We start from the raw sequence: 24577 nt of genomic DNA, 5'->3' as shown, positions 1-24577 counted from the left end.
TTTAAGGATATTCTTAACTTAAAAGGATAGGGTGCCACTGATAAAAATGATTTTGTGGTGAAGTAAATACTACAGAAAAACAAATGTAATTTCTACATTAAATAATTTAGTTCAGGCAAGAATTTAAATAAAAGAGTAAATTCAATATTAGTACTCAATTTAAGCTCAATTTAAAGTTTAAACTTATAAGTATATTTTACTTGGAATTGTTTGTTATTTTACAAGTATTGTTTAAGTAAATATCAACGTCATGATCCCGTTGTTCCCATCATTGGGCATGAATAATTAATAAGGTCTTTTTTCCCCCCCGAGATGTATTTACACTGTTTTGTGGTTGCTTTTGTTGTGAGGTTAAGTAACTTGCTGTTTTGTGACATCTGGAGTTACCCATTCATACCCAAACACTATTCACTGATTGTCACCCTCATTGTGTATCATGTGCCATTCAGGTCTCTGTGTTCATTCAGTTAATAACTATATAGAGTCAACATATTACCTTAAAATGAATAACGAGCAGTCTACTTGTTTACATACGTGCTTGTAACTTAACCACATGCTTTATAGGCTTTTTATTATTCTTCAGTGCTGTGTTGTTTGAGTAAAGTTTATAAAGCGTGACTGAGCGAAATGTACTTGAGTATTGTAGGGTAAACTTAAAATAATTAAGTAGAAATTACTCCTCAAACTCTACCTGGCCACGTTAAATTTACTTATTTCCATTACTAATTTTTAAAATAACTCAGTTAAGTAGATTTGACTTAATTCCGTATTTAAACTGTATTTAAAAATATGCCTGCAAAAACTTACAAAATAAAAATTAAGTAAATTTAACTTCTTATTTTTTTCAGTGTGGGAAGCTGCAGCTGGGGCAATAAGTTTTAAAAGTCTAGAAATCTTTAAATTGAGCTTTTAAATGTTTAGTTTATATTGGAATCCTATAAATACAGGACCTACAGTATTGGATTTAAATTACACCTGTAAATCCGAAAGGAATCCTGAAGAGTTGCTACTACGAGTGAGAGCTCGACTGGAATTTGTTAAATTATCCTGTACCGCCATCTACTGGTGCAACTGAATAAAGCACCGTCGATCATGAGCGTAGAAGAAGAGCTACTTCCGGCATTGAGAGTACGCTGGGATGGCGCTGCACCGTCAAACGGAATTCGCCCTTTGTCATGTGAACTGATCCGGTTTCTTCAAAGACACCCACATCTACGTTCTTTTAGCTTGAGGTATATACGTATTTCTTAACGTTCATTCATACGCAGTTTGTTTTAAAGTCTTTCGTGGGCTTGGAAAAGCAAGCAGTTTGTCAAACCATAACGTTACATGCAAGTCTACTGCAGCTTCCTCACTGACAGCTGGTTAGATTTACAACAGACGGGTCAGTGTGGGATGTTCACACACTTTTCTTCTTTTAAGGACAATATGGCAAATCAGATAATCATTTGAAGGTCATAATAACAAGAAGAACTCATTGAAGTGTCACTGTCCGGTTAGGGCTTGCTCAGTAAGTTAGTCAGTACTATCATGAACGAGAGGTTATGTTCTCATTCAAAAACTAAGGAAATTAAAGCTGTAAAGTTTGATAACCAATGATATGTCATTTGCACTGTGTTCTGTTAGTTTGTTGTGTGTTGTGCTCCTAAACCCCCTCAGCTGCTCGGCTCTTATATATTGGAATGTGTAAAGCCATAAGGCTGACTGACTGATGGATTATGTTATTAAATTCTGATTAAGTGTATATTGTTGTTTGCAGAAGAATGTTTTTTTGCCAATGGGTGTGAGTCGGCTTGATGTTTTGTATAGAAGGCTTCTCCTCACCAAACTCTTCATTCAAGGATGGGGAAAGCCAGAGGACCTGAAAAGGTAAATTACTTGCATACTAACTAAATAAATAAAAATTAAACAATGAATCTTCAATGACTTCACTTACAGTATGATTAAATAATGATGCTTAAATAATAATTAGTGGTGGTGGAATTAGTGTAATAAATTTTGTTCATAGTTAATTTAAAGGTTTTTTTGACCTTTTTAGACTTTAAAGATTATTGTACCAAAAGAATCTTCCAAAGAAGACAGATATGGATGTAGGACCAAACCCAACAAATATAGCCTATACAGTATAAAACCAAAAATGCAAATGATATGTAAAAATGACTTGTAGTTTTGAGTACAGACAGTGGCATACTATACAATTGGCCACATAATACCAAATAATCCATAGTTTGACGTGAAAAAAAAAAGTATATAAAAGAAAATATTTGTTGAAGAATATATCCATAGTCATTTATGTAAAAACAATGTGCATAAAAAGTTTTATCTCAGTAATGGCAGATGTGCCATTATCAAGCAGCTTGACATGAACAAAAAACAATGAGTGATCCCAACTATTTAATTGTTTAGTTAACTTATTATATAATTATTTTATGGCTATTACAGGATATTTGCGTTCAGGAAGATTATTGGCAACAGGGAGAGATGCAAGGATCTGGTACAGAGGGACTACCCTGTATTTATTGACAAGGTAAATCTAATGACAAGATAGATCTGTGTATGTATCTATATATATATGAAAATGTATCCACACACACATTATATATATATATATATATATATATTTTTTAAATATACATTTTTAAATCTACATTTGATTTTTTAAATAAACACCTATGCAGCATAATTGAAAATTGCATTATGATCCATTAACTGTGTGTTACCACTGTGCCCAAAGGTAGAAGATCACACAGATTGCAAAATTCACAATGGTCATTTCATATCACCGCTGGAGCACTTTGTCCCGGGCATCTTGCCAGCTGAGTCCGTCAAAGCCCGGTAACCAAAACAAATTGCCCACAAACACTGAATGCAAATGTGAAGGATTAATTTGACTTATTGTGTGGCTTGTATTCAAAGTTCTTTCAAATGAAGACATTTTGTTCAAACTTTCCCACTAGATTCCAGTTTATTGTACCTAAGAAATGGAAAAGGCACAAACCAGTCTGTATTCACCTGGCCGGAACAGGAGACCATGTGAGTGTGTGAAAACTGGGATTGTTTGTGCAATATACACTTTTACTGTACAAATGTTTCCAAAACCATCTGAAAAGTCGTGCATCAGTATCATATGGTTCAGCTGATATTATAATTTGTTTTTAAATTTATTGATTTTAGTCAATATTGGTTATTTAATAATAGTTAATGTTTATTATACCTATTTTGTTCTACATTAACCTTTAAAAACAGTAATCATTTAATAACACTGCTAAAAGTAATTTCAGAAATTCTCAAAATGAATATCCATTTTTATACTGTACATTATAAAGTGATATCTACATGCAGCTGTAGCACATCTAGAATTTTATTTAATTTTTGTTTTTTTTGATGTCTTCGTGTTTACTTTAGACAAATATTTAATATTGTGAAAAATGATCAATTATTGGCTTATCAGTATCATCTAGGATTTTATCTGAATTTGATGCATCTCTTTGTGTGTGTGTGTGTGTGTGTGTGTGTGTGTGTGTGTGTGTGTGTTGCAGTTTTTCTGGAGAAGACGAACATTAATGGCCAGGCCAATGATTAAAGAATCAGGGATGGCATCTCTACTGTTGGAGAATCCTTATTATATCCTCAGAAATGTTAAACTACAGATCACATATTAGTTTGCCATGTAAACCCTAGTATCAAGTATTACTAGATCTTATCTGACACTTCCTTGACTCTGAGCCGTACATGGATACAGGAAACCTAAAGACCAACTGTGAGTGTTTGTTTACTTGCAGCAGCTATTGTTGTCCATGTCTTTAGAATGAACAGTGCATGTTTACGATGTATTTGATTTGTGTTTTTTATGCAGTCGCTCCAGTCTGAAGAACGTCTCAGACCTGTTTGTGATGGGTGCAGCATTGATCCTGGAGTCCGCTGCGCTGTTACACTGGCTGGAGCGAGAGGGTTTCTGGCCTCTAGGCATGACTGGCATTTCTATGGGCGGACATGTAGGTTCTGTGGTCCTCATTTACATTTGACTTAGTTCATGTTGTTTCTAATCGAAAGTGTTCTGAAGAACCTGTTCCATATCCTGTGTAACATATCCAATATCTATTGTTCATTTTCATCCTAGATGGCATCATTAGCTGTAACAAACTGGTCCAAACCAATTCCACTCATACCTTGTTTATCCTGGACGACTGCTTCAAGTGTTTTTACCACAGTAAGATTTAAGTTGTATTAATGTTGCCTACAAGTAATTTCGGATTGGTCATATTTATAAGATGCTACAAAGTCATAATTACCAGTGAGAAACTCAAACTTCTTTTTAGCTCAGATTTATCAAAATTGAGTTTTAAATGTGAAAATTGTCTGTACGCTTTTAGTGTGTATGTATTTTGCTATCTTTTAATGAACAATAACTATAATTTTTTAGTTATGCTGTGGCAGCACAACAATGTAAGCGATTACACACCTAATGCATAGCTTTTGCCCTTCATTTTATGGCATTATCTTACAGTACTTACAGTATATTTGTCAGAAAATAAAAATTGAAAGTGAAAGTATGTAGCAGTGTTATATTATCAGTTAAGAATGTGTTTTAGTATTTCCTTTTTAATTTTTACATTTTTAATAAATGTATTGTGTTTCTGTCTTTTTTAATTCTATGTACTAGTAGTTTGGTTTTAATTATTTCATTAATTACATGAATTATTTCAGCTTTATTTTAGTACATCTGATTAGTAATGCTGCCTTGGCAACTGGTTAGCGTCTATTTTTTTTAACTAGCAAAATTTTTTTTTTTTTCTTTGTTGTTGTTTTAGTTAACTGTAATAACCATGGTATGTAGGAATTTCCCAGGACTTAAAGGCAGCATTAGTCACTTAGCTACTGAACTTCATAGCTGTGAATACCTTTACTTCTTCATTCCTGTGTCAATGAATCAACAGCGTCAGAACATGGTAATTAACAGTTGTTCATTGATTGATTCAGTTGACCTTAAATAAAAGGGAATAATTTTAGGTAACTAGGTGACTTAGCCCATTTAATTAAAGACTTTTTATTTTTATTATATGAGTGCCTTGGAGTATTTCATCTTCTCAGTTTAATAATTTTAGGTATTATAGGTTGATTGACCTAAAATACAAATTATCTCCTTTTTTCTGTTTTGTTTTGTTTATTAAAAATTGATCTGCTTTTCTGCAGGGTGTTTTAAGTCGAGCTGTGAATTGGAGAGAACTGGAAAAGCAGTATTGCGCACACCCTGTCTATGAGGAAGAAATCATCAACATGCTGGAGTATTGTGGGGTAGGTAGTTTATTCTGTTTTGATGTAGTTTAGCTTGGTTTTATATGAAGGACACCACAAAAGATCACAGAAGAAGATATGATGTGTTCCTTACGTAATGTATCACATGACTCATGTTGGAGGTGCAACATTTTTGACACACCCATGATTTTCAGACAGACTCTTTCCGGATGGGCCAGGAATTTGTAAAAAATGCCCCAGGCAGCTTTGACAGTCTCTCTGACCTGGATCTTACCCATGACCTTCTTGACCTCCACTCGCCAGAAAGGGACCACCAGATGGGGCTGCGCTCCTCTTGTTCTCAGCCTGGGACTGGAGGTCACGCCTCAGACTCAGCCCTACTGATGGGCCGAAGAGAGAGAGACGGGCTGGACCAGATGCTGTCCGCTGTGAGCAGCAGCGGGCCTCATTTGGACATGCTACATGCTAAAAAATTCACCTACGGGGCTGCTCAACGGCATTCGCTGCAGCAGGAGTCTCTCTGCTTCATGAAGGGCGTTATGGACGAATGCACACACATCGCTAATTTTTCAGGTACAGATCTGTTTGTTTTGTTAACATGGTTTAGATTGGGTTCCTGTGTTTGATCCTTTCTCTTTCTTACATACTTTGTCTCCAGTGCCTGTAGATCCCAATCTGATCATTATAGTCCAGGCAAAGGAAGACGCTTATGTTCCACGCACTGGAGTTCGCAGCTTACAGGAAATATGGCCTGGCTGTGAGGTCCGATACCTCAATGGCGGCCACGTCAGTGCCTACCTCTTCAAACAAGGACTGTTTCGGTAAGTCAGACTTAAAAAAAAAAAAAAAAAAAAAATAGAAGCATCATAAATTTACTATAGAAGTAGTCCATGTTTCATGCACTGTACTCCAAGTCTTCTAAAGTCATATGTCCAGCTCAACAGATTAATTGAAAATGTCCAATTCAAAAGAATGATTCATTTATGAATCTCTGCTTCTCTTATGAATGTGATTAGTGGGCATGCCAAGTTTATTAGTGAATAACAACAGGCTTCTCACAAGTTTCAGAATATTTGAATATACACTAATAATATGCACTAAAAACATTATTCTTTATGGGTTTTTTTTGTTTGTTTTTGTTTTTTTTTCAGTTCAGGGCTGCGTTTCCCAAAAGCATTGTACATCACAGACCCATTGAAACCAATGGAGCTATGATCAACTTAAGGTTACAATGCTTTTGGGAAACACAGCCCAGATTCATAGTAATTGCATTAAAAAGAAATATTAATACAGAAATATTAAGCAGTACAACTATTTTCATTGATAATAATGAATTGAAATGTTTTGTAATGGCTGCTGAAAATTCAACTTTGCATCACAGAAATAAATACAATTTTAAAATGTAGTAAACAGAAACAGTTTTTCTAATTGTAATAATATTTTACCGTATTATTGTTTTTACTGTATTTTTGATCAAATAAATACAGTTTTGGTGAGCATTAGACACTTCTTTCCAACACAATTATTAATGCTAATTATTTGGTTAAATTATAGCACATTGCTTGTTATTAAGTGAATGAACTGTATGGGTCATCAGTTTGAAAAATATGCATTAACATTTCAATTCCATCCATTATTGTTGACCCCTAGGAAAGCAATTTATGACGCCTATGACCGGTTTCTTCAGAAGTATTCCAGCCTATAGCCACGGATTTTTTGGTACTCAGTACTGACAAGAATTTTTGGATTTTGAAAGTATGATGTGGAGATGTAGTACAGAAGAATGTGTAATTGGAACTAAACCTGGTGCTACCAAAGGAAGTCGGTGGCAGAAGTGTGTTCCTCTGTGTGATATATCTCAAAACTCAGAGTGACCTAGATCCAATTTACATGTGCTCAACCCATACAAAACCTTGTTTTCCTGACCTCACTGCCTTTAATTATCTAAATCATGACTGAAACATATTTCACCAAACGAAACAAAGATGTGCCTCCAAACCATAATTCACTTACATATCAAGGTGTCTTTAAACCTCTCCATGAAGCAGATCTCTGAAAATACAATATTTTGGATTATATTGCAAATTAATGAATTTGATATTTTTGTTTTACCAAGAGAATATGCTAATTTTTAGAGATAATTTTTTGCCTGTTTTTATAAAATAATGCATCAGAAAAATGGCCTTGTTGTGGGCGCGTTTTAATCTTGCAGATATATCTCATAAATAAATAAAAAAATAATAATAATGTTTAACAAATTGAGGCGAGTTGTTTGAGAACTGATCACGTCATATATTTCCAGTACAGGTCTTTAGCAATGACTGGTGCTCATATGGGACAGAACATATGGGACTGTGAACTGCTGCATGTATTTCAATTCCTTAAATCCTAATCACTGCCAAATACTACAGTAACAGCTAACAATCCTAGTGTTTCGATAGACTGAAATGTTTTATGTATTACTACTGTCACTTTGTCTGATCTATCATTTTCAATATTCACTATATTCATCATGAGCCATTCATTTATTTCTCCACTCTAAAAATAAAAAGACAAACCAAAGTATTTGTGTCATTTTTTTATTATTGAAAAAGTTAACAGTCACAAAATTTGTGATATCATATTGACATAATTAAAGTTCACTCTCAGCAATTAATAATGAGAGTGAATTTTAATAATGACAATATGAGATCAGGTACCAAACTAATATAAGGGATATAATATAGGCAATACAGTATTATGTAAAATATAGTTATTTGGGTATATAACAAGTCATACGAGGTTATAAAAATACCACAATATTATATTCTATATCTTTATAAACAGGCAATAGTATTAATCATGTTAATAAATGAAGAAAGTGAATGGAAAAATACTAAGGTGCTCCTATTAACATACAATCACCCATAATAAATTATGTATAATGTAAGAAAACAGCAAGAGAAATATAAGATATGGAAGCCGATATTAAAAAGTAACCATATTTTTATCTGAGAGATTTACATGTGGATTTACTGTTTTAATAAACTTGCAGTTTTGTATTAGCTACAGATATGTTTAAAAATGCAACGTAAAAATATTAATTAAAAACAATCATTGAAATGTTTGTAAAATATTCTAAAACACAACATAGGCGCATAAAAGGGATATTTTATTCTAATGTATCATTTTACCGGCGTTGCCTCCAATCAAACAGTGTATTTATTATGTATTAAAGCTGCACGTGTTTACTATGTTGATATTTCTCTCTCAATTCTGCGCTACTGTAGTTTGACCGACTGTACTGTCACCTGGAAATCTTGCCCTCAGTAAACATGGAGTCCTCGGTTTTCCCCAAGCCTACTGAAGCCGTCTGCCATCAGTGCGTGTGACCCCTGAACCTGCTCGAGTGTGTGTGTGTGAGTGTGTGTGTGTGTGCCAGCCCTCCGCCATATTCACTGTTGTCTTGCCTTGTGAAAGAACAGGAGCATACGCGACTGCCTCCAAGAACCGAAACTGTGTTTTTACACCGAACCTGGAGACCAGCCGACGGGCATAATACGGACTAAAGCGATGGCGAGGAAAAAAAGCAAGCAGCAGAGCGTCGGGGCCAAGGATTTAGTGTCGGGACAGCAGCAGTCGAAGAAGCCCGGCGATGCGGGAGCAGCAGCAGCAGCAGCAGCGGCGGCGGCAGGCGGCGGCGCTGGCGGTGGAGAAGATGCAGGAGCGAGCAGGACCAATCAGGTAGCTAATGCTAACACGTACATCCAACAACACACCTCCTTGAGCCGGTTCGCGCTGTTGGCGACATGATTTTGAATGATTTTAACGAGCGCTATGTCTAGGGCTCTGTTGCACGTGCAGTTATTTGTGTTTTCGCGCTTATTTTGCGTTTTGTAGCGCCTGATTAGCGATGTCCGATTCATGAACGATTCGGATCATTCTGTGAATCGGTTCACAAAATCCGTCTAAAGGATTCGTTTGCGAAGCGGACTGAATCTGTCAGAACAGTTCTCGAATCAAAACAACTGACTGAGAACATTTTGATAGATAAAGTGTTTTATTTTATGAGCAAAGATGGTACAAAAACGTGCTGGAAATATGTTGACGACAAAACAAAATAGTTTCTTTTAATGAAAAGTGTTTACTCGAACAACAGCGTTTTGTTAACATCTTCTAAAATGTGTAATTTAAGATTTGCATTCCTTAATGTAGATTGTATTGACATTATAAATGATTTTAGAGTGTTAAATCACGTCTAAAACGAACATGAATGAGACACATGACATTACACTAAACCCTCTTATTAAAAACTTAACAGAAAGAAAAAAGCTTGACAGCATTATGAGCAGATTACGCCGCTCTGGGATGCCAGGGACGACGTGATGTCGTATTTACGTCCGCACGTAAAATAATCTCTGAATCTGTTTTTGAACCGATTCTTTGAAACGAACTATTCGGATGAACCGTTTCGCAGAAATGAGTCGGATTTCCCATCACTACGCTTGCTCTCGCGCTGCACGGGCGGAGCAGCACTAGCTCGCTCGCCACCTATGTAAAGATATAAATAAATAAATATACTGCCTTCAAATCAGTCTAATAGCTCCAAGCAGTGCAGTACCTTACATCTGAATGTCTTATACGTAACTGATTGTATATGTATAGCTGGTTAAAGAAAGCTAAAGGAAAGTACGTGAAGCACAAAGCTAACAGTGTGTTTATGTTGCTTTCGTCTACTGCTGTGGCTACTAAATTATTCCTGTAGAGATCAGGCTAACGCGGTGCTACTAACCCAGCCATGGAGTCTCTACTTTATATTCGGACACAATTATCATGTGTTTTTGCATTAAATGACTATGGAGGCGTATTTACTACGTGCCAAAGAGTTGCGTTATTGTCATACGGTTCAGCTCTGGTAGCCTTTCATGGTTACCAACCTGCTAGTATTATAGTTAATACTTTCAACACTCTAAATGTTGCACTTCCGATGCACAAAAACATAAGTAATATTTGAGCTGATGTATTTAACGTTATGATTTTGCACAGATTGGGTTGTGTCTCACCTCCTCACTGTTTTGTATTTGTTTTTGATGGGTAACAGTAGTCTTTCTGAACTCTTTCAGTTTTCTATAGTAATTTTAATGTTGGAACAGCTCTATGTAGAAAATTTATATTTGTGATGTGATTTAAGTCTGTTCTCATTTGCAAAGAATCATGCTTTAATTACTGAATTCCTGCTATAAAAAGCTTGTCCCGCTGACCAGTCAGTCATTGACTTGACAGAGCGTTTTTTGTGTAAAGGCTTTTTTATATACACTTGTTTCAGACAGGCTTCCAAAGCACCATAACATTATCTCTAATGATCTAGAACTAATTAAAATGAGCTTTATACATAAGCAAACAAATATTTAATGTCTGCAGTGCTCATTTCCTTGTAGAAAATGAATCGTGATATGAACAAAAATGTAATTCATGAACTCATTTAACTTAATTTTACTCCACTTGGATGCCTTTTTTAATTTTTCTACCAACCACTGAACCACTTATATCTGCGGTTCCTACGGTCTTGAATTTTTGATCTTCAGGAGTTGAAAATGTATGCAAATGAGTAGTTATTTTTGTCAAATAATTGTTACTATTTACTGGGTTATGGATGTAGCTAGTTAAACTACTCAGTCTGTTGTTATTTTTTAACTCATTTCCTGTCATCCCACAGTCCATGCACACCTGCTGCTTGCTGTGCCATCGGGAGTTTAAAGACTGGGGGGCAGGCCAGGTGAACGGGCTCCCCAGTCATGGATCCAAACTGGCAGAGGCTGTACCCGCGCTCTCCCAGGCCCTGCTGAGAGAGGTTCCAGGCCGCAAGCTGGCAGACGCCGTGCCTTCGCTCTCCCAGTCGCTGTTGGGTGAGGTGCCGCTGTGGATCTGCCAGAGCTGCAGGAAGAGTGTGGAAGAGGAGGAGAGGAGAACGATTCAGGAGCAAACTGCGCAGGTAATTGAGATTAGCTCTGGGTAATTCATAGAAATTCAGATTTTTTGGACTAGTGTTTATAGACACAGTCAAAATGCATTATTTTTATGAGTTTAGAATATGTTGAATTTTGTGAGAAGAAATAAGTTGTACTTCGTAATGTATAAGCTGTAGCATTTGAATACTAGATGTCATTGGATTTAATACAAAATATGAAACAGAGTGGTAAACAAATCATGCTAAAACTTTTCTGACTTCACTTAAACCATTCTTAGTAATTTGTGACTTTTAACCAACCAATATCACAGTTCCTAATGGTGTTCAATAACATATATTGTAAAAATGTTTTTCGAAGTTGTATATAAAACAAAAATATCGGAGTGCGTCTTACAAGAAAATTCAATGTGTTGCTTTTGTAATTGTGAAATTTACTACTCGTAATTGTGAAAATTGTTTCTACACCATTTTTTAACAGTTAAACAAACTTAAGATAACATCCAGAATGTTTCCAAATACATTTTATACCTAGCAATTTTTGTAAATCATTTTCTTATGCTGTCTTCCTTGAAATTAAACAGATTTTAATAAAATAACATAATAAATATAAAATAAAAATAATTGAGAATACAAAAACATTTTTTTTAGTTAATTAAGCGTTTTTAATATTTTATTATCTAATGCAATGACATTCATATATTAAGTGCGTCCAAGTAATCTTTAGTTGTAAATTGTTAAATGTTGGTACTGTATCAAGTGATCCATTTTTTTGGGCTTATTTTTATTGGAAGATTGCAGTAGCTGATTTAACAATGTTCATTCAGGTTTGTTAAGTCTGCTTCCATTCTTTATGGATGAAGAACACTGTGTTACAACTGTGACCAAAACTGTCCTTTTCTTTAGACCGGAAAGCTTAGTATGTCATTGAGGACAATCCTGTGTACACAACACACAATAAAAACCCTGATATCACAATTTTCCATGCACCCTGTAGATCCCTAACTGTTTCTGTAGACACGCATTTTGAGATGTTTTCTGTCATTTGTTTAAAAGATGAATGTGTTGTTATCCAGGTGCCTCTGTCCCACTCATCCTCGTGTAAGTCTCAGAGCTGTGGGAACGGTTATCCAGAGCATAGCTCAGTGGATTGGGACCCCAGCTCCTTCCTCTCCGCGCGCAAACTGTCTGGCCTGTGGAATTCGGCTCATTCTAACGGAGGGTCTCAATGCAACCACAGCACACCTACGCTTTCACAGAGTACGTCTCTTTTATTTCATTACACGGTGCTCTGGAACACTTGATTCCGGTTGTTCAGTTGCAGCATGAAATGCGGCCTGATATTTTTGTATGATGACCACTGAATTGACCGTCTCAGGCATTCGATTTCCTACATAACAGTGCTAGTTTCAGCTTTCACATCACTCCATAATTTCTTCTTTCATCTCGGATTATGAACTCGAATCAATATGTCATGCTCATTGATTTATTTATTTGGTGTTTAGCTGTGTAATAAGTGGGATAATGTACAGTATTGTGGCAAAATAAAACCCTGCAGGGTTGATATAAGACCTGATCAAACTTTTCTTGTATTCTGCCGAGTGGTTTTCTTTAACAGATGTACAAAAAGTATTTAATAGAATTTGTCAGCTGTGGAAGTAAAACAGACTGACTGTTATTTCTTGTCCTGATAGGCGGAACATTGGGACCAGCTTGTCATGAGAAGAGATCCTCTCATGATGCTCCTGGGAAGGCTGCCAAAACATTCGGGACTAAAGTCTGTCCCTATAGTCATCCCGCATCCCAGAATTCCAATGTGACTTCTCCTGGGACACTGTCTGCCTCCACTGATCTATGTAAGACCAATCCCAAGCACTTCAAGACAATGTGTCGACGACCAACTCCTCCAGGTAAGAACACAATTCAGGCCGCGATTATGAAATATAACACTTTATGTTAGGTTTTAATTTTTAGTTAATGCACTAGATTCATTATGAACTAACAATGAACAACAATTTTTTGCAGCATTTATTAATCTAGGTTAATATTAATTTATAAATGTACTTTTTAAATTCATGTGCATTTATAACACATTTACAAATTTTTATTTATACAACTTAAAGGGTTACTCCACCCCAAAATGAAAATTTTGTCATTAATCACTTACCCCCATGTCGTTCCAAACCCGTAAAAGCTTCGTTCGTCTTCGGAACACAATTTAAGATATTTTGAATGAAAACCGGAAGGCTTGTGACTGTCCCATTGACTGCCAAGTAAATGACACTGTCAAGGCACAGAAAAGTATAAAAAATACTTTCCAAAAAAATTGCCAAAATAGTCCATCTACCATCAGTGGTTCAATCTGAATTTTATGAAGCGACGAGAATACTTTTTGTATGCAAAGAAAATAAAAATAACGACATTTATTCAACAATTCTTCTCCTCTCTATCTCTCCGCGTCACCGTAGCGCCATTTTGGAGAGCATCCGATGGACGCAAAGTGCATACGCTATTGTCATCACTAACGCATGGATACGTATTGTACGTTTATTTACACTTTGATTTGAACGGAAACAGCTCATCCATGCCTTTACTGCCACATTTGATCAATTTAATGCATTCTTGCTGAGTAAAAGTACTCATTTCTTAAAAAAAAGAAAAAACACTGTAAATTTCATTGTTGGTTCATGATACCTTATGCATTATCTAATGTAATTTACCCCTTTGTTTAGACATATTTACATACGGTATCAGAAGTTGTTTTTAATCTCAGTGCTTCCATTGATGTTGTGTTTAGGTATAGAAGATAATAGATTAAGGGGTTGAAGTGGATGTTCTAATTTTAGCGCCGTGTCACAGTAGAAAGACTAAAGGAGATGGTGTGGGAGAATGTGTATGCATACACGACAGCTTTAATGTAAATGGTGACATTTTAATGCATTTTAATTTATATACTTTTACCATTTACTCATATTGCACCGCATTATGTAATGAGTGTGAACTGCAAAGCTTTTAACTTTACACCATGCCCTAACCATACCCAATGTGACAAGTAAGTGTCTGACTACATTAAAAAGGAAATTTTGCTGTGACACAACATCTTTGTGTTTAATAAACTGTTATGTAAGGTGATATTATGAACCAATGATGTTTCAGTGGGCAGTACCATGGGTCGCAGCAAAAATAGAAACCAAGCGACCGATAAAATGTCCTGTTGCTTGTTGCTGTCACTCAAATTAACATGAAAGAGATATGATTTATCACTTGTGTCTGGCCAGGATACAGTATGTGCAAACTATAAACTAAATAGACATCGCTTAACTACTAAATAAGTAAGAATTAAAGTGCCCCTATTATGGGTTATGATTATGAAAGGTTCATATTTTGGTGAATAAAAACAGGTTGACATGCATGCAAGGTCAAAAAACACTTTCATTTTCTTATAATATGTATTTATTTTTACCTTATTTGCTCAAAGACTCCCAAACGATTCGCTCAACGATTCATTTGTCCAAACTAGGCATGGGCCGGTATGAGATTCTGATGGTATGATAACCTTAGATAAAAATATCATGGTTTCACGGTATCACGGTATTGCGATTATAGCTCTAAAATGTTATTTTTAAATGTCTGGGTAAAAAACAACGTTTTTTCCACTGAACACAATACATTTTATTTTAAAAAAACATATAGAACATTTTGGAATGGTAAACATGTCAGGCTTAATAATTAATATAAATAATTGAATTCTTGTTAATTAAAATACGTGCAGTCACTTAAGTGAGCCTAAACCTGCAGCTCAACAATAATCAGAACATAAATAAATTATTTTCTGCAAAAAAATAAAAATCCTTATAAATGAAAAAAAATTGAAAATGCAGTCACTTAACCTAAACCTATAGCTCAATAATCAAAAACATAAATCAAAACAATTTCTGTAAAAAAAAAAAAATGCAGTCATTAAACCTGCAGCTCAACAAGGATTTTGGAGATATGCTCACTTTCTACACATTCATCTTTCAGTCCAAGTTATGAGCGGTGAGGTACAAAGATGTGTGCACATACACATAAGGAGAGCGCGCGATTGTGTCTCACACACACACACACACACACACGGTCTCTCTAGTCCGTATAACACTCAAACAGTGGCAAAGACACCTGAGCCAGTAGTTTGTTTCTTTTTTAAATGACGTGATTTTGAACAGATGTAAACAATGGCAGGAGGCTTAAAATTATAGACGTGATACGAGCTAAATTTATTGTACCAAATCGCAGAAACGTAGTACTTTAGTCTGCTATTCCCCGCTCTGTGAAGTAACGTGAGGGAGGAAACTAGTTGACGTTAGCTAGTTAATTAGGTATGTTATCTGCCTCGGTAGCAAGCAAAATAGTATTTATTTCAACACTGAAAAAACCGGCGAATGGGTCTCTGTCTTGATTGAGGGTGAAAGAGGGAGAAATGAAGACGACACAGATATATCGTTTGTGTACGACCTGGAAGTATTTACTTAGCGATCGGCGCCAAAACGGCATCTGTACGGAACATGATTGGTCTGCGTTACCCGAGAAATTCCCAGACAGCAGACTTCGCCTTTTTCGACGGGGGGAAAAGTTCCAGGGATTCACCTCATTCGGCCATCATCCTACACACAGGTGACTCTCACTGACCGCTATCCGGAGGAGGAGGGGTCCTGTGACTCGTTACACTCTTCACTGCTCACAACTGAGGGAGTCCTGCACTTTCCGTCTTTGACGACACGTAAAAAAACTGTGCATACCGCAGGAACGGTATAACGGGAAATTTTAGTGGTTTTGAAACCGTGAATTTTCCAAACCGTGGTATACCTTGAAACCGGTTATCGTCCCATGCCTAGTCCAAACCCCTCCTTTGCGTGACGCTAATCTGCGGTGATTGGTCGATTTCATTTAAAGCAATGTGCAGTGCTGCTTTGTGTACAGCCGTTACCAGGGAAACAGCTATAGCTCCAAAAGCTGCACCTAGTGGCAACAAGTGGGCGGGCAATATGCTAATGTTTCATGTTGACATCATTCGTTTTAATAACTTTATACACAGTGCACTTTCAGAGTTAAAACTTTGCAGGATGTTTTCATTCACTTTTCATTCACAAAACCAGTTGAGTTCGGAGTCAAACACTTCCTGTTTACTTTACAGCTTGTGGTGGTTCTCCATATGTTCACAATAGAACGGTTCATAAAGTTTTATTTTGATCTTGGACTCAAGTATAAAGAAATACAGTCAGTGCTTAGTACAAGGCACGGTTTTGGGACATTCTAAAATGCTTAATGTTTTAAAACAGTGACATTGGAGGACCAAATTAGATAATGCTGATAAAATTATTAGGCTAATATTAATAACCTTATTAATAATATTAGTATTAATAAAGCAGAATTGCCCAGAATATGAATGCAACGCCCTGCACGTTAAGCTTTTTCTCCCCCATAGAAAATGCTTAAGGTAGGCAAATGAATGAAGACGTTATGCACAGCCCAGAACGGAACGCGCAGTGTTTTCTCCCCAGTAGACAAAAATAAATCAAATTAAAACGCATAGCGTATATTTTTTTATAAAATATAAAACTTGGGCTTTAAGCCACGTTAAGCGCGCTTTTCTATGTCGGAGAAAACGCTCATCGTGTAATTAAGCTCATATTTTGGGCTTGCATGTGCACAGTGGCCTATATATTTTTAATACATATGTAATAGGCTATAGCATATTTGGTCTTTTTTTTTTATCATCTTCATTAGGCCGTGTTAAGCGTTTTATGAACCACTGCAAGCTGTTCCGTTCTGGGCTCATCTGCTTTTCTGTGCATAATATAAACTGTAAACAGATTTGGTATTTTTAAATCACCGTATTCGTTCATATAGCCTACCTTGAGCGTTTTCTATGGGGGAGAAAAAGCTTAACGTGCAAGGCATTGCATTCATATTCTGGGCTATTCTGCTTTATTAATAGTAATATTATTAATTAAGTTATTAATATTAGCCTAATTTATTAGTATTTATTATTATCGAATTTGGTCCTCATGTCACTGTTTTAAAACAATAATCTACATTAAGCATTTTAGAATGTCCCAAAACCGTGCCTTGAACTAACCACTGACTGTATTTTTTTATACTTGAGTCCAAGTTCAAAATAAAACTTTATGAACCGCTCCATTGTGAACATACGAGCTGTACGATGAACCTTTCATTAGCCTTCCTTAAGCGTTTTCTATGGGGAAAAGGCTTAACTTGCAGGGCGTTGCGTTCATATTCTGAACATGCGTTCAAATTCTGCTTTATAAATAGTAATATTATTTATTAATTAAAGGTAAAGGTTATTAATATTAGCCTAATATTTTTTTATCAGTATTTATTATTATCGAATTTGGTCCTCCAATGTCACTGTTTTATTGTAGAATGTCCCAAAACCGTGCCTTGAACTAAGCACTGACTGTATTTCTTTATACGTGAGTCCAAGTTCAAATCAAAACTTTATGAACCGCTCCATTGTGAACATACGAGCTGTTACCACTGCAAGCTGTAAAGTAAACGGGAAGAGTTTGTCCGAACTCAACTGGTTTTGCGAGAGACTGCAAAAGTTTTGCAAGGGAACGCAAATATCTTTGTGAGGGAATGCAAATATCTTTGCGAGAGAACGCAAAAGTTTTGTGATGGATAGCAAAGTTTCTCGAGGGAACGCAAAAGTTTTGTAAGAGAACGCAAAACATTTCAAAAATATTTTTTCCTTCCACCCCAAATTTTTTCCACTTACCCTGAATTTTTCCCTTAGTCCCTTAAGGGGCTCCGTAGTATTACACACTGCATGAAAGGTCATTTTCAAAAATCCATTATAGGGGCACTTTAAAACATGCAATTTTTTACAGGTGAGGCATTCCATCCCAATGACCACCACCAAGCTGCAGACCTGTCAGTGCCGCCCAACAGTCCAACGGGTCTCTCATCCCAGCATTCCTCGCTGCTGCCTCCCAAGCAAAACTCCGGTCAGCATGTTCACGTCAACTCCACTAGTTCGGGGCTGCCTTCGCACGCTCCCTTCTCCCCGCTGGTACCAAACATTCACGCTCCCGCACCCAAGCACTCAAGTGGGGCGGACAGTCCGGTAGCCCTACACAAGCCCAGCACCTGCAAGAACTCCCACATTCCCGCTGTTAACACACAACACGGCAAACTCAGCAACTCACTCATAGGATGTAGTCACCCGTGCAACGGACACAGTAATGGCAGCTCTGTAGCCTCCTCCAATGCTGGCCATCTAACGTCTGGGGCGTGCAGGTGAGCATCGGTGGATGTACACTCAGCATCGGTTGTTTTTATTGCTTAATATTTCTGTGTGTTAAGTTGTGGTATTCCGTATGAGCAGGGACCAGGCATGTAAAGGGCACAAGTTGCCCAACGGGTCATTGTGTCACGCTCCACCATGTGAGCTTGAAGAAGGAGATGATGAAGACAGCAGCTCGGAGCGCAGCTCTTGTGCTTCCTCCTCCACCAATCAGAAGGATGGGAAATACTGTGACTGTTGTTACTGCGAGTTCTTTGGCCACAATGCGGTATGGTTTTTTAAAAAGGTTTTGTGGGTCTTAAAAGGTCTTAGTTCACCATTTCACAAATGAAGGCCTTAAAAAGGTGTTAAATCTGAGAAGAAAGTCTTAAATTCAAGTCATGGCATTAAATGTTGCATGCACTGCTAAAAATTAATATCTTCTTCAGTGTTTTCTTCTTGTTATTCAATGCAAATATCTCGGCATCCCTAAATCAAGATATATTTACTTGAGATACAAAATGAAGATGTGTTGTCTTGTTTTCTGAGAAAATTAACACAATTAAGTGAGTTTATGCTTAAAACAAGAATAAATATCTGTCAGTAAGGAATGAAAACTGTTCTTCCTTTACATTATTTTCATTTGTCTGAGACAACTGCAAGATGTTTGTTTGTTTTTGTTTTAATAAACTCACTTATTTGAATGAATTTCCCACCAAGCCAGACTTCTAAACTTATGTCATTTTGTTTCTAATGTATCTTGATTTTTAGATTCTTTATACATTTGTACTAGAAAACAATATACATGCTGAATAAAATTTGCAGTGTAAAAATAAATAAATCATTATTCTATTGGTTGGAAGCAGAGGTATTCAAACCTTAAGCTATTTTTTGCAAAATTAATGAAAAAGTAATGGAGATTGTATTTTAAAACTTTGAAATGTTGCTAATACAACTAATTTTGTGCTTCCTAGACATTTACATTTTGAAAACATATTGACACATTGTGGTCCCTGCAAATTATTTCTTAAATTAACTTGATCTTAAAAAGGCCTTAATTTGGCCTTAAAAAACTTACTATTCTTTTTATTTAAACCTGCAGAAACTCTGTCGTAATGCTCCATCTTTGATGTTTAATCTTTGTACTAACACATTATGTTTGTTCTCTGTCTGCCATGACTAAAATTATTTGTTTTCCTCTGTACAGCCTCCGGCCGCCCCTACCAGTCGGAACTATGCTGAGATCAGGGAGAAGCTTCGGTCCAGGCTGACCCGCCGTAAAGAGGAACTTCCTCAGAGGCAGGATCTAGACCCGGCAGCACCGAGTACCATAGACCATCGAGACGTGGATGAACTATTAGACTTCATCAACAGCACAGAGCCCAAGCCTGTGAACAGCGCCAAGGCTGCAAAACGGGCACGGCACAAACAGAAGAAAAAGGTACAGTGTTTGTCTTCCAACTCAGTTTTGTGTATAAATGGATGGTTTCAACGGCAACAACATTAACAAAGGTTACTGCGCATGCACGCTTTTGTGGCCCAAACTTAACTTCCGGTAAATTTCCACAAAGAATCAATAACAACAGCAAAGTCTTTCTAAAGTACATTATTTCTTATAACAAGCAAAATATCTTTGCTGCGTAAATCAGACCGGCTTATTGAAAATGCAAATTCATTCTCTGCCAGCAGGAGGTGCTTTTGGAGCAGGAGAAATAGAGGTTTCCCCGGTAATGGCTGTAGACAAAGCAGCGCTCAGCTCACAAACGCTGCTTTATCAGGCATTACAGGCAAGATGAAATGAAAATGACATTGAAAATTTTCTGAAGACAGTCGGTTTCCTTCAGAAATACAGTGATATAAAAACACCCACGCCGCGTTTTGATTTTGAAACGTGCAGTGCTCATGTTTATTCAACAAAGTCAAAGCCTTTTGGAAAATCTATTTGAGATGGTCAGTTTTGAAATTATAGCAGGTCACCACAAATAAATAAATGTAGGAAACACATCCCATAGCACAACAATCTGAGCCCAACTTAAGTCTACTCATCACTTTTAACTTTCAATGCCTTTGTAGTCAGCGCCACTAGCCAGACCGATAAACAAACACAGACCGGAAGTTAACTTCGGGCCAGGTGTGTGCAAACTATGAAACCGTCTATATCTGGAAAAGAGATAATTACAGCTGCCATTATTTCTGGTTCAGTTGTTACATTTTAAGTGAAAGATCCTGAATTCTGGAAAAATAAGAAAACTGAAAAAATAAAATAAGCACCAAATCAGCATATTAGAATGATTTCTAAAGGATCAGGTGACAATGGAGACTAGAGTAATGGCAGCTGAAATTTCTGCTTTATCATCATTAATTACAAAAATATTTAAAATACATTTTAAAATATAAAACAGCTTTTTGTAATATTGTAGTAATATTTATAGCCTGGGTTAGCACAAGAGACTAACTGTGGGTGATGTGACCAACAACAACAACAATAAATGAATAGTGTGCTTAAAATATTATTTTGAATTTCTTTTACTGTTGTAAGGATTTCCACCAGGCATCCGTTTCGATATTTTAGCTTTTTGAACCTCTGCTGCCTTTGATTTCCAGAAATAGTTTATTTTGAAGCCAACTTGCCTATTGCATTCTTTATTCAAATGCAGCATTTGCTCTTCCAACTTTCCAAAAAATGTGATTGTGACTGATTTCTCAACAATCTTGATCAGGAGAAGGAGAGGGCTCTTCAGGGCAGCGTCGAGGCAGCCAGCAGCGAACCCCGCTCAGCATCTCCCCCCGACCCCGTAGAAGATTCAAATCCGGACGGGGAAGCAAACAGACTGTTGGAGTGGCCTCAGCTGGAGTTGGAGCGAGTTAACAGTTTCCTGACCAGCCGTCTGGAGGAGATCAAAAACACCATAAAAGACTCCATCCGTGCCTCCTTCAGCATGTACGACCTCAACCTGGACGTCAATGACTTCCCGAAAAAGGCGGCGACACTGGAAGGAAACCATCTGCTGTCTCACCTCAACGGATCTTCTGATTTGCAGCAGATAGACTTGGATTTGGCGCCTCTCTCACTGAGGAACTTCAAGAGAGACCTGGATATAGTAAACGGTTGGGAGGACACCACCACTGCAGCCAAAGACATCCAGAGGCTCCACTCCACGCCAAGTCTTTCCAAGCTCATCCGTGTGCGGTCACCAGAACGAAGCCCAGCCACGGGTTCAGAGTCCATCCAGCCTGGCACCGCATCTGTGGCCAAACCCAATGATGCGTTCCTTGAAACCAAGCCTTCAACTGGAGCCGGATCCAAGACAAAGAAGGGTAAGAAACAGCAGAATCAGAGGCACCAGGAGCAGGTGACACAGGAGCAGGTGACCAGTATGAAAACAGCAAAAACTGAGATGCACAAAGCGCAGGAAACAAGGGCAGCTGATTCAGATAAAAGCACCAAAGGTGGATCCAAACAGAACCACCAGACTCAGCAGCAGGCAGACTCACAGAAAACAGGAAATAAGAGAGCAGAAGAGGTCAAAGCTTGCAAGCAGTCATCCAATGGAGCCTCAAACGGTCACCATAATACAGGGTCTAACACACAGAGGGGGAAGAACGACCTCTCGGAGGCACGGGGAAACAGGTCAGAGCATGACGTAGACACTAAAACCACCTCCAACACTCCCAGTTCACAGCAGCAAGCACAGCAACCGAAGGGAAAGACTAAAAATAAGAACAAAAACAAGACGGAAAAATCGAATAACGTAATCGGTAAGTGACCTTTGGGCAATAGCAAGTTGGTCTGATCTTGTAGGTCTGTTGCATCAGACCAATTTACAGCTCTTTGTCACTTTTTCTTCCCCTTTCTCCCTGATAGATGATGTGTTCCTTCCCAAAGACGTCGACCCTACGGAAATGGACGAGATTGATCGTGAGGTTGAATATTTCAAGAGGTAAAGTCCAAAACAAACTGCTCTGTTAATTAGTGGCATTTGACGAACATTACTAATATAAGTATTATTATTATTGTTACAATACAGTTACTTTTTTAGTAAAATTTTTAATAAATATCAGTGTCATTTTAATAAGTATAAGATTTTGTTCCAATGAGAGTTCCATTTCAGATTTGTGCAAAACCCGATTAAAAAACTATTAGGAAATGATGGCATTTCCATTAACAAGTGTTATGTGACTAAAACTTAACTTTTTTTCTTCTCCCGATAAGACATGGCTATGAGATATTGGTAGGCCCTTTATACTTGAGTATACCATGTCTCATACCATGTATGAGGTGTTTCTTGGAGGTTATCGTACATTAAAGAAAATAAGTGAAACCTGTATCACAACCACCGCACTAACCATTATTTTAAATCGAAGGAGACGTAGGCGTATATCTTCTGTGAAGCAGCATGGAGCTTGCTTCTGAAACGTGCTGTGGCGCAGCTGGTATAAACACAAGCATTGACTAGAGTGGCCGCAATGCGTAATGTGCCGCAGAATTGTGCATAAGGGGTTATCCAAGCATTAATGACAAGGAAAGCCCCTTATACTTGAAAGAGGCCATGTATGAGTTGTTTCTTGGAGGTTATAGTACATTAAAGAATGATCATGTGACTTATACGTAAACCAGGAGACCTGTAAATGTGAAAAGAAAAAAACTGTTTCTATTGCAGTTAGCCTAAATATTCCTTTTTCGAATTGGTTGAAAAACCACCTCATGTGGGTGTAAAAACTTTTTTGCAACATATGGGACTTCTTGCTAATTTTATGTGTTTCCATTGGGCGTATTTTCAATTTGCAATTTCGATTTGCGCTATTTGAAGTTTAATGGAAGAGCAGCTACTGTCAGTGGGGCTTACCAAGTGCAGATATAGAAACCAAGTGATGAAGATACAACGCTCATCGCTAGAAGAATATCTTAGATTTACATGGAAGAGATGTTAATTGTCCTTTTATCACATTACAGGTCATTCTTGGAACAAGAATGTCATAGAAATGTAGAAAATCTAATTCTTTGCTTATCTTTTTTTAAAAAAAAATTTAAATCTCTCAAATTTTTTTTTAGGTTTTGCCTTGACTCTGCTAAACAAACCCGACAGAAGGTGGCCGTGAACTGGTCCAATTTCAGCCTCAAAAAGATGCCCTCAAATGCAGCTCAGTAACAGATGGGTGATGGTAAACAGACCCCCCTTCCCTCCCAGCAAGACTGTACTAAAAACCAGTTTGGCCTTTGGTTACTGTACTTAACACCTGATGGGCCTAAGGTTTCTCCCTCTCACAGCCCTTTCTGCCTCTATGCCACGGGACCTTGATTTGACCACCAGTCATCAAACACGTTTTCATTTGACCTGTTGTTCACGGGGGATCACTCTGCATACTGACCTCAGTCTGAAAACTTGCATCTCTTGTTATCGCTAAAACACGTTTGGGTACTGATCCAGTGCATCTACATGCTTTATATGTCGTATGTACACAGTTGTTTTACAATAAAAATGTTTTAAAATACAAATTCGCAGCAATGGTGCAGTTTGGCCCATCACGCTTTTTTCAGCTGTTCATGTGTTTTAAAAGGTACTTCTACGGTTGCAGCATCATGCATTTTTGCAGACGCCACTCACCCTGCAAATGTACTGTAGTCTTAGAATAGATAAGAAAAATGTGGGTTTTAATAATACAAAATTCGAATTGCTGTATCATGTCTGATTGTCATAATGGAGGTAAAAAGGCAGCAAAGACTGTTGTGTTCACTGATGTTTTAGTTTGTAGAACTGTCCATGTGAGATACAAAGATCTGGATAGATTATACTACACCTGTGTCATTTCACAGTCGACTTTAAGGCCAAGTGCAGCTGTGACAGTTTTTATGCACAAAAAGTGAACCGTGCACATGGACTTTGTTGTCTTTTAGAACAATGAGAACATCCGTACCTATGCTTACAGTGTATGATGTGTGAAACTGTTTTGTTTTATTACTTTGGACATTTTCGAGAAAAGAAAAAAGGTATCAACACTAAAAAGAAACTGATTTTAAAGACCTGTATCTGTTGACTGTGTCACTTTTATACATGAAATCTAAGGTTGAGCAGATGAGCTATGTTTCCTTT

At 37.2% G+C, this 24577-nt stretch overlaps 2 protein-coding genes across 2 annotated transcripts; both read left to right on the top strand.

Annotated features, from left to right (window-relative positions):
• Window positions 1-1090: 1090 nt before the first annotated feature.
• abhd18 (abhydrolase domain containing 18) lies at window positions 1091-7845 on the top strand. The gene is made up of 13 exons (XM_058798477.1): window positions 1091-1232; window positions 1760-1869; window positions 2443-2527; window positions 2735-2835; window positions 2958-3033; window positions 3540-3626; window positions 3735-3760; window positions 3857-3995; window positions 4121-4210; window positions 5194-5295; window positions 5451-5829; window positions 5915-6077; window positions 6907-7845. The coding sequence occupies exons 2-13, from the start codon at window positions 1778-1780 to the stop codon at window positions 6959-6961; spliced, it is 1395 nt and encodes a 464-aa protein (XP_058654460.1). The 5' UTR covers window positions 1091-1232; window positions 1760-1777; the 3' UTR covers window positions 6962-7845.
• Window positions 7846-8544: 699 nt separating this feature from the next.
• fam193b (family with sequence similarity 193 member B) lies at window positions 8545-24507 on the top strand. The gene is made up of 11 exons (XM_058798469.1): window positions 8545-8617; window positions 8721-8979; window positions 10952-11227; window positions 12277-12460; window positions 12895-13110; window positions 18091-18499; window positions 18588-18774; window positions 19693-19926; window positions 21206-22244; window positions 22351-22426; window positions 23539-24507. The coding sequence occupies exons 1-11, from the start codon at window positions 8571-8573 to the stop codon at window positions 23633-23635; spliced, it is 3024 nt and encodes a 1007-aa protein (XP_058654452.1). The 5' UTR covers window positions 8545-8570; the 3' UTR covers window positions 23636-24507.
• Window positions 24508-24577: the final 70 nt, after the last annotated feature.

Source organism: Onychostoma macrolepis, chromosome 14 (assembly GCF_012432095.1).
Source record: "Onychostoma macrolepis isolate SWU-2019 chromosome 14, ASM1243209v1, whole genome shotgun sequence".
Lineage (NCBI taxonomy): Eukaryota > Metazoa > Chordata > Actinopteri > Cypriniformes > Cyprinidae > Onychostoma > Onychostoma macrolepis.
This window is presented reverse-complemented; position numbering and strand designations above follow the sequence as displayed.